At 32.8% G+C, this 10568-nt stretch overlaps 2 protein-coding genes across 2 annotated transcripts; one reads left to right on the forward strand and one right to left on the reverse strand.

The window, feature by feature from the left end:
• The first annotated feature begins 1050 nt into the window (after positions 1–1050).
• LOC146138704 (cilia- and flagella-associated protein 95-like) lies at positions 1051–4456 on the forward strand. Its single transcript, XM_083394837.1, has 6 exons — positions 1051–1229; positions 2208–2322; positions 2681–2802; positions 2906–2977; positions 3348–3408; positions 4000–4456. Exons 1-6 carry the CDS (start codon positions 1129–1131, stop codon positions 4198–4200), a joined length of 672 nt encoding a protein of 223 aa, XP_083250963.1. The 5' UTR covers positions 1051–1128; the 3' UTR covers positions 4201–4456.
• On the reverse strand, positions 4436–8185 carry LOC146138705 (glyoxylate reductase/hydroxypyruvate reductase-like). Its single transcript, XM_083394836.1, has 8 exons — positions 8056–8185; positions 7673–7803; positions 7489–7607; positions 7355–7425; positions 6850–7046; positions 6179–6314; positions 5650–5780; positions 4436–4995 (listed from the first exon to the last, which is right to left on the reverse strand). Exons 1-8 carry the CDS (start codon positions 8124–8126, stop codon positions 4874–4876), a joined length of 978 nt encoding a protein of 325 aa, XP_083250962.1. The 5' UTR covers positions 8127–8185; the 3' UTR covers positions 4436–4873.
• Between the last annotated feature and the right edge of the window lie 2383 nt (positions 8186–10568).

The following is a 10568-nucleotide window of genomic DNA, read 5'->3' on the forward strand; positions in this document are numbered from 1 at the left end:
ACGCTTTAAACAAATTGGACGTTATTACCGAAGTTTCTCTGTTAATTCAGAGTTAGATTTTAATTGCAAAAAATGCGCCTAAGCAAAATTACAGACAAAGTTTTTTAGCGGATAAAGATACCCGACATTTAAGTCGCGAAACTAAACTACTATACTTTATAATCTTGGCGATTATTATTGTTGTTTACAAGTGTAATATTTAAGCCTAATTATGTGTACACATTCATGTTGCCGCCCCTCACCCCGCCTCCTGGAAAATTTTCTGCGGCCGTCTCTGATTCTAATGGATTGCTTAACAAAAAAATCAAGCCCCTTGTTTCGAATACAAATGCGTGTTTCGAAATAATTATTTTGTTCATTTAAATGCGAGAGTATACTGTCCTTCATAAATATTTACCGTCACAATGCTTTTGTGTGTTTACGTATTAATAGAAGCGAGAAAAACGTTATTTAGTTGTCAATATTATTGTAGAGTTTGGTTCAAGTTTGGAAAGTATTTTAATTAGCGTGTTTGATTTATATTTCGCCGATTTTAATAAACTCTCAGTGGCAACATTTGTTTACGTCTTAATCTGAATATAATTCAAGGAAAAACGGTCAAGCTGTTCTGCTTCATTATCGATTTGTTTTTCTTTTAACTATTCTTAACAGTATAACCAATACCTTAAGGAATAACTGTCTCCGTTTCTAATTTCCAAATGAGGCAAATGCTTATATTAGCAACAATACCAAAACTATGATTAATAGTGTAATTAATTAGTCTTTAATATTATGGTGATTTGGGTTCATCTCAGGTCGTTAAAACTTAGTTCGACGTTAACTAAAGCACTGGTTTTAATATTGGTCCATACAAAAAAAGGAGCAATTATTTAAGCTGTTATTTTAAGTTAATTTTTAATGTAAACTGAGCCTCAAATTTTAACGCATTTACACTTAACCTGCAACACCCCACTTGGTGAAAATAAAATATCGAACTAACGCTGATACCATAGAATACTAATGTAACTAATGTAATTAGTATTCTATGCTGATACTATGGTAACCAGGATGTCAGCTGGCGGGTGATCATTTTTAATCGCGGTAAAAACAGTTGCTTTTGCTCTATAACATTGTTAGAAAGCAGAAAACATGGATTACCTGGTCATTCCAGACTTTGTGGAGCGAAAGGGCTCTCTGTTTCTGCGTTCAGATCACATGAATTACAGTCGAGCAACGCTAAACTCAAACTGGTAGGTATTTTTGTAAACTTTGCAAATAAAAAAAAATTTTTTTGAAGATAAAAATTGCAAGATTTTGGTTGGTATCCACAATCGCCAGACAATTGAGTAACATAATATTTTCTCGCATGTCAGTCTGCCGTCTAATAAATCATTGTATAATTACCTGCTGCAATGGAATTCAATCAATGTACTAAGAAAAGAAGTGTATGCGTATATACGAGCGATCCGGGCAAATAGCTAATAGGCACTTCCACAGACTATTTACCCGGCTAACAAAGTAATTTATAAATAAATAACCCCAAACTCAGGAAATTAAGTTTAATAATAGCTCGGCACCACAATGTAAGCATATACCCAAATCAGTGCACTGTGCATAATCATTAATATGTCTATAATCACCTGGTGCCTATACCCCATTTAGTCTATCATTTAGTGATAGTGCTTTAAGACTATCCCTTTCTAAATCCTACATATAATGTTGAATATCAAGTTGCAAATTAACCACTGTTTAGTTTTGTTCAAAGTTAGTGAAAATTATAAGTGTACAAGCCACATTGTTCACCACCAGTCTGCATATCATGGCACGTCACACCGAGATTTTGAGGTGTTCAGCGCCAGATTTTGAGGTGTGCAGGTGTGCAATTAAGGTCTTGTGTAACTAAGATTCGGGAATCTAGCACAACTGAACCTTTTGCAAATGCTAATTTAAGTGTGCACACACATTGCTTTTAAAAAATCTTGAGTGTGCACCCTGCCTCAGAATGCAGACTGGGTGTGCCCCATGTCTCTTGTGGAAAATATGAAAAGTGGACCTACCAATTTTTTCCCACAGACATAACCTGCATTTTAAACATTTAAAAGTCACCCCTGAAATTCACCCTAAATTTTTCAATGTACACCCACAAGATCTTGTCGTTTTAAGACTAGCTCTTCATTTCAGTTAATACCATGCATTTTATCTTATGTAAAACACTTTCACAAAAATAGGCACCAAGCTCGTGAAGCAGAACCAAAAGAATATGACATCAACGAATATCCAGTTCCACCTGGTCGGAACTTGCATACAACCACCTATGAGAGGATGGGAAATAGCAAAGATGGGGTAAGGACCTTACAAATCTAAGGCAGTTGCTATCCGTAAACACCAATATTGTTAAAAACTAAATAGGACATACATATCATGATGTCAGTCTAATTAGCTGGTTTACTAAACGACAGCAGCTCAAATAAATCTTGAATTGGAAGCACTACAACTATGATTTGTTTAACTTTTAAAGTTAATGTAACCATTATATTATAACAGCAGCCAGAAATATGTTCCTACTAACACAAATTGATTAAAATATTTATTATCGCTAAGGACATGCTGCTACTTTCCTTTTTTTTGACTACAACAACACCATGACAAATTATTCTTATGAGAAGGATTTTAGCAAATTAGATATTGCTTTAATGTACAGTTACCACTGACAACTACACAAGAAGCTTTGCAGCAAATCAAATTAAAAGATGATTTCACAGAGCAGGACACCAGGAAAAGTGTGGTCGATGTTGGCTCATTTGCAAACGCAGATATATCAAGGTTTGTTGACTTGCAAATGTAAAACATCTTTTAAAAGTAACATCTTTTTAACTCAGTGCATAAATTTAAAATTTAGTTGGTAATTTTATGTTTATTGCCTCAGAAATATTCCATCCGCACCATCTAGAGGTTTCGGAGCAGTTTTGCCTCGACACCATCCAGACCATGATAAACTGTAAGTTACATTCATCAAAATGTATCTATAACAGGTAAAGATTAAATCAATCCTTTAGGAGTGTATGTAGCCTCAGATTAAGTCGGTCATTGTTTAAAGTGAGTTTTTCAACAACCAGAATATTTATTCATCATAATGTTTATTTATCCTGGTTTCTTTAAGGATTTCCTAACTAAAAAAAAACAATTTTCACAAGAATGGTGTTGTTAGCATGTTTATGTATGCGCTTCAGTCAAGTGGATAAAACAGAACATTGTTTTGTGTGTTACTGAAGCCATTTTAGTAATTTCCAATACTACAAGCTTATATTTATATGCCTCAAGAAGGACTTTAATTATTTATAAACAACATTGCTGTGTTGCTTAAACAGGCATTTGGAGACAACACACAAAGCTGATTTTACTGCTCCATACTCTTTTACTCCAGCACCAGTAAGTCATTTTTCTACAATCTATCCATATTGAAAGGCTTTAGGTGCACTACTAATTTAGGTATATATATGTTATTATGTTTAATTTAATAAAAAGGTGAATTTTTTTATATTCCTATGCAGGTTTTTTTTAAAGGTTTGGTTGTGACCGCTAAGTAGTTTTAAGAGACCGCAAGTGTTTCATTTAAATACCCAAAAGTTGCAAGTCCAAAATTTGGGAAACCGCTGGAGAAATTTGGGGGACCGTTTTAGTAAAACCTTAAAAAAACACTGTTCCTATGACAGCTGGTATGCATCTCAAAATGCGATAGACAGTCAAAAGCAAAGCAGTTCTACTTTCATTTAACCAAAACCCCAAAATGTATTTTTCAGTTCCTTTTTCTGTTTTTTAGGAATTATTAGAATCACAAACTTTGCCCAAAATAATGTGATTTGACAATTATTTTTCAGACTAATATTGCATATGTAAACAATGTTCTTTTTAGTGTACCAAATAGTGGTATATTAATAGTGAGGTGTGTCACACTTACACACATACATAACAGTAACTGGGCAAATGTAAGCCTCTCTACAAACGCCACCTTCTTTGCAGGAAAGGCCACCGGAGTTTCCTGACAATTCAGCTGCCTACCGAAAGTGCGTCTCACAATTCACCGACACGGCAGACTACAAACGTGACGGCATTTGTACGTGGATTGATGAATCCGGATTGTACGCCAACACCGCTCACAAACGACTTGTATTTCCCCGAACAAATCCTATACCAGAGCGCCTAACTGAAGGCCTGAATTAAATCAATTTGCAGTATTCGTCGTGTGGTCTTTTATTTTTCTACTGTGTTTTATGTCATGTAATGGTGCACTTGTTTAATGTTTCAGAACTTTATATACCGTCATATAGCCAGATTTCGCCATTTTTGCATGTTTTAAATGCCTGGTGATTGTCTTGGTAGATACCTGTTTGCGTAATGTTTATTCTTCGCTCTAGTGTCAACCTATGTGTGGGTTTAATAAAACATACTTGCGAATCAATATTTCTGTATTTGTCAGTTGCATATATCAAAATCATTTAAAATAATCCTTACAAGAATAGAATAAACAAAAGGTACATTATCTATAAATTTGATTTGTTGTGTAAAAACAACACAAATTGGGATATGAACCCAAAAAGCCTAAATAGATAGTATAACAAGGTATTGAGCATCATATACTATCAATTTAAAATATCCACAAACAAACAATAAATTTCCAATAGTTTTTAACAATGAAAAACACTGTAAAACTATCCCATTCCATAATAAATGCCTAAAATGGTACCTATAATAATAGAATAAACAAAAAGTACAGTAAATATAACTTGATTTGTGTTAAAACAACACAAATTGGGATAGGAACTAACAAAGCCTAAATTGATAATAAAACAAAGGTATGGAGCGCTAAGTGATGAATAATCTTCATATTTTCGAGTTAAACTTGATATGGCGAAGGCATCGGTTTGTTTTCCAATCCTGCTACTAAATTCCTAGCTGCCAAAACGGCCATTGCTGTTCTGGTCTGTTCTGTTGCACTTCCAATATGTGGCGTGATGACTGAAATCAATGAGATGATTTGTGAATAAAATAGTGTAGGATTCATTGCATATAAACTTTTAACAAGCTAAACTTTCTGCATACTGCAGCATAAACAAAAAATTATTATCGTTAATCCTGTAATTTCTAAAAAGTTGCTCTTACTGCAATGTATACCTTAGATTAGATCAGGGCAAACTACTGGACCACCAAACAATTTAATCAGGTGCATGTCTCCTTTTCAATAAAAAAACATCAAAAAAGACATCTGATTTTTAACCCTAATTTTATTGGATAAATAACACTACTGAGACAACTAGTGTTATTTATCAAAATGAACACAATCTTGTTTCAGTTTATCTATATGATCTGGAACTATAATTGCTCACCTAGGCTTGTATTGTAAACGAATTGTAGTGACTTAAAACTGAAATATCACTCTGTTGTCAAATTGTCTTTTGCAAACTAGGACATTCTTTGTAGGACCAAAGTTTTGGAACAATGATTGCTCACCTAGGCTTAGATTATTAACAAATTTTAGCCAACTGATTTAGTGACTTTTATCAATCTGTTGTCAAATTGTCTTTTATAAACTAGGTCATTCGTCACAGGACCAAGGTTTTGGAACAGTGATTAAAGGTATAAAAACTCTTTTGCTGATGTGTATAAACTTACCACAATTAGGGAGCTGAAAGAGCGGATGAGAGGTAGGCAAGGGTTCAGGAGTTGTAACGTCAATACCAGCTGCTCGTATTTGTCCTTTCTTAAGTGCTGCATACAAGTCTTCATGTTGTACAACACCACCCCTGCAAGAACAAGTTGATAATTGCTGATAGCATATACAGTAAAGCATGTTTTGAAAAGTTCAAAATCAGAAAAATAATAAAATATGTAGAACAGCAGTGTATCATAAGTATAAATGGCTTTAATTTAACCCCCTAACTTTGACATTTAAATGCTATACCTATTTTATAGAGGTTTTCCGGTTCACACATATTTGTAAAATCTCAAAAATACACATTAAAAGCTAAATGGGTAGCAATTTAAACAATTAGAAACACAAATGTTTATAGCTTAATATTCATGGCTCCTTAAAAATAGTTATATGAAACTGCGGGCCCAAATGGTGGACCACTCTGATACAGAAATGCAATTTTTGCAAAAACTGCTAAAAGTCGGTGGTTCATGTTGCATACCATCTTACCTGGCAATGTTTATAAAGATGCAGTTTTGTTTCATTTTGGAGAACGCTTCTTTGTTGATAACCTCAGTTGTATCAGATGTAAGGGAACAACAGGTAATAAAGAAATCGCTAGAAGATAGCAATTTATCGAACGTCACTGCCAAAAATATTTTCCATTTAAACATAACGCCATTGCTAACAACACAGTGACTCAGTAGTTTGTTTAACTATTGAATTGTTTGATACAAGGGTCTTAAACATGCATCAAAAACTACACACTTGGGAGTTTTGAGTCTTGTTTAATGTCTAATGAGATTCCGTATATTAGACGAAATGCAAATGTTAAGCAAATAAATTAATTCTTGAAATCTGATCTAGATTACTAAGTCTGCCAACCAAGTTGTGCATTTAGGTGCTGATGTTAAGCTAGGCTGGGCTTTGTACAATGTGTGCGAAAGCAGAACTGAAGCAATGCAAACAATCACATATCACTAATTGTAAAAGTATGGATGGCGCTGTCATAAAATTGACCATGAATAAAGTAGAACAAAGTGGCATTCAAAACAATTTAAGTCTAAAACCTTTGGTTTATTGCTATAAAAATCAAGCCCAAACAGCATCTGTAAAAAGTTTTGCATTTGAATTTTTTCGACCAAGAATGCTAACTGTGACAAAAAAACGTTATTGATTACCATAGGAAACTCCCTTTTCTTTTTCAAAGTCTTCAGATTTTTGCTTGAAGGAATTATAAAGAAAGGTTTGTACACCAAATGGTTTAAGTCGCTCAAGAATAGCAAGACCGATTCTTCCCAATCCAAACAGGCCAACTACACTGCCTTCCAGAGAAGGTCCACACATCCACATCGGTGACCAAGTACCCCACAATCCTCTAGAAAAACACAATCAGAAGTTTAACAAATTAGGTTAACTTCAGTTTTTAATAGTACTACCCATTTAAATTTATACCTGTTTCTAAGGATAATTGAATTTAGAAAATAAACACTATTTAATAAAATCATTAATTAATCACACACACCACATGCATGTATAATAAGGCAATTCATTAGACAAAATTCAAAAAACGTATGTGTACATGTAATAAGTGAAAGAAAAACACACACTACAAAAATTGTAATGCAGATTAATTAGTGAATTTTGAAAACTGATCTTTCAATGACATTAACTTTATGAACTTACTCCTTTGCGGCATGTGTGCCTTCCACTATTCTCCTTGAGGTACTTAACAGAAGACCAACTGCTAACTCCGCCTGCATAAACAGTTAAAAAAATCATCACAATAACTATACTACAAACACTAATCAAATCCTTACCGTTGCAGAAGTCAGAATATCCGGAGTATAGCCAACTTTAAGCCCCTTTCTTTTGCATTCTGTCAAGTCTATATGATCCAAGCCAACTGACATTGTACTTAAAACCCTCATTTGTTTTCCTTCAAACACATGTAAATTCTAATGACAAATTACCCATGATTACTATTTTGCAATGGCATGTTACCTGCACTGGTTAACACTTCCCCATCAATTTTGTCAGTTAGAAGGCAAAGAATACCATCTGCATTTCTTGAGCTTTCAAGTAAAACTTTGCGTGGCACTGCATCATCACTATCCCATTGAACTACTTCGCATCTTTACAAATTAAATGACACGTTTACTAATAAAGCCACTCATTTTAAATTTTCGGTTAAGGACCTGCTAAAATGTAGCATTTTAACCTTGTGAGGATTACTAGTAATTTTTAATTTTAATCACTTTGTTAAAGAAACCTATTCTATTAATTTTATTATTATTAGGTTACCATACAACCTAATTGCTTTGTTAATGTTTATTATTGTTGTTAATAAATCTATTTCAGTTTAGGAAAATTTTACATATTCTCACCTTTCTTTTAATATATTAATGGCAGCAGCAGGAAGTCTTCGCGTCACAAACACTTTAAATTTGCCAGCCATCCCTAGTTTTTACCGCTACATAAAATACCTTGTGGTTTACCTCCAGTAATTAATTTTTCTAAAACACAAAAAGTTTTGTAGAAATTTGTTCAATTTTTGCGATGACAAAATACCATCCACATAAAATATATAATACATTGTTGCAGAAATATCATTAGCTAAGGGTTTTATTGCATATAAATGCAAAGCTAGGGCAAGTTTTAAACAATTTTAAGTTGAAAAAAATATCAAAAACAGAATAGCCAGCATACAGGAAAAACTTCTTGATTCACAAAACCATATGGTAACAGAGTTGTCTTTAACAAAACAAGTCATTAGTTTCCAAAATCAATGCAAATATACTAAACAGAGTGCAACAATATATATACATATATGCAGGTTTCCATAACACCATGAACCCTATTACAATATGATAAAATCTATATAACTAAAGGAACCAACAAAACCTCAAAATAATTAAAAAGCACCTCACAATTAGCCATAGTAAGATAACCTCAAAATCAAGAATACTTTGACTATGTTTTTAACACACTTATTGATATCAATCAACCTAAAATTTTCAAGTGGAACATAACTTGTTTATTTAACAAAAATGTTACCAAACAACTGGTTGTACTATCAATGGACAACCTGGGATTATAAAAATTGCTTTAAAATTCATAAATATTTTGGTTTCTGAAAATAGTACAAATATTTGAGATCAATGCAATACAAAAACATACTGGAAGAAAAAATAATCTTTTAAAAAAACTACCTGTTTTGTGCAAACTTGACTTTGGTTATTATAATATGTGTGGGCACAATTTTGCTTGCATATTGCACAAAAAGTGCTATTTACAGTCATTAAATATAGCGATTGCCTATAACAAAATACACAGCATCAAATACAAACACATTCAAAAATGCTTCACACATGAAAACTAATTTCTCATATCAATTTATCCCAATGACCATGGAAAGCTTTAATTTTTCCAGCCTACTTTAAACATACTGCTAAGCACCCTCTAACATTTTAAGTGTAAACTATTAACCTAATATAATGTTTATAAGATTTTCACTGTTCCTATTTCTTAAAAAAGCAGAGCAATTAAATAGATAAAAATGAAATGAACAAGAAGGTTTAATTTATAATGCTCCATACAACTTAACAGACCAACATTTATCATGTAAATTATCAGCAAAGTTCTGAAGCATTACATAAAGTAGAGCAGCATTAATAAAATAAAGACAACAATTAAAACACATATAAGCAAATTAACAGCCATTGTTGCAACCCAGATGCATAAAGGTAATTTTGATGTGATAGGCTATAGTTATTACGAGGACTAAATCCTGCAGCACAGTTTCAAGCAATAGCTGATTTCCTAAATGTAAAAGTTACTAGCATCTGTTTTGGCATGGAAGTTTATTCGACAATGCAAGTTAAAATATATTAAACAAAACTAAAACGAGACAGAATTAGTAAAAACTAAGAAAAAATGTGAAATCAAAAACTTTATTATATTTATTTAATTGGAATATTACAATTATGTTACTTTTAGTATGTAATATCACAGTAAATCCCTAACAAATCAGTTGTAAAACTACATTCTTAATTTTTTTTTAGCCTTTTGATTTAGGGAACATATATGGTTCCATTATAAATTAATGCATTCACGCCAACCTTAAAAAAGATTAATAGTTCGGGTCAGTTGTTAAATAGATCAATAAAACAATATTATTGACAAATCGTACACATAGCTTCGACGCACATGCACATACACACAGTTCAAACAGAAAAAAGAAAAACACAACATAAATATTGCATGCCGGTTGGATAGAATGACACAACACAGATTTCTTGAAGAGGGGAAAGTTCCTGAAGCAGTTCTTTTCTGTTCATTTCTGTCGCTCTTGGGCTTCTTTGGATGATTTGACGACTAGAAGGTGTTGTGTCACCTTGATTCCAAAGATTCTGGATCAGGACAAGCGGCTGGCGTTTGGAATTTAACCGCATAAACGCAAGTTTCCCTTTCAGAGACATATTTTACAGTGTCTGATGTGCCGCAAGTAAACGTTATCTGAAAAAAGCATACGTAATATAAAAGAATGCCTTGAGGCACTGTGATAGTTGATAAGAAAAAAACTTAATGAACAATTTTTTTTAATGTTAATTTATTTCTCTTTTTGTGTTTTAAAAACGAAGCCTGTTATTACAACCACAATACAATACTGTAAAGGCTTTTTTTTAATAATTTCTGCTAAACCACACAAGATTAAAAAAATTTAGTCAGCGAAAAATTGTTTAAAAACTATCCATTTTTAACAAAATACTGCAGTTTTGCAAAAGCTTGGTAAATAATGGTTTGGATACAAAGAAAAGTGTTATCCAGCTTAATTTTTTTGTTTTATTCAAACAAATCCTAATCAGTACCATAGGTAAGAAGAACAGGAGTTACTATT

This window comes from Ascidiella aspersa, chromosome 7 (genome assembly GCF_963924565.1).
Source record: "Ascidiella aspersa chromosome 7, kaAscAspe10.2, whole genome shotgun sequence".
NCBI classification, from domain to species: Eukaryota; Metazoa; Chordata; class Ascidiacea; order Phlebobranchia; family Ascidiidae; genus Ascidiella; species Ascidiella aspersa.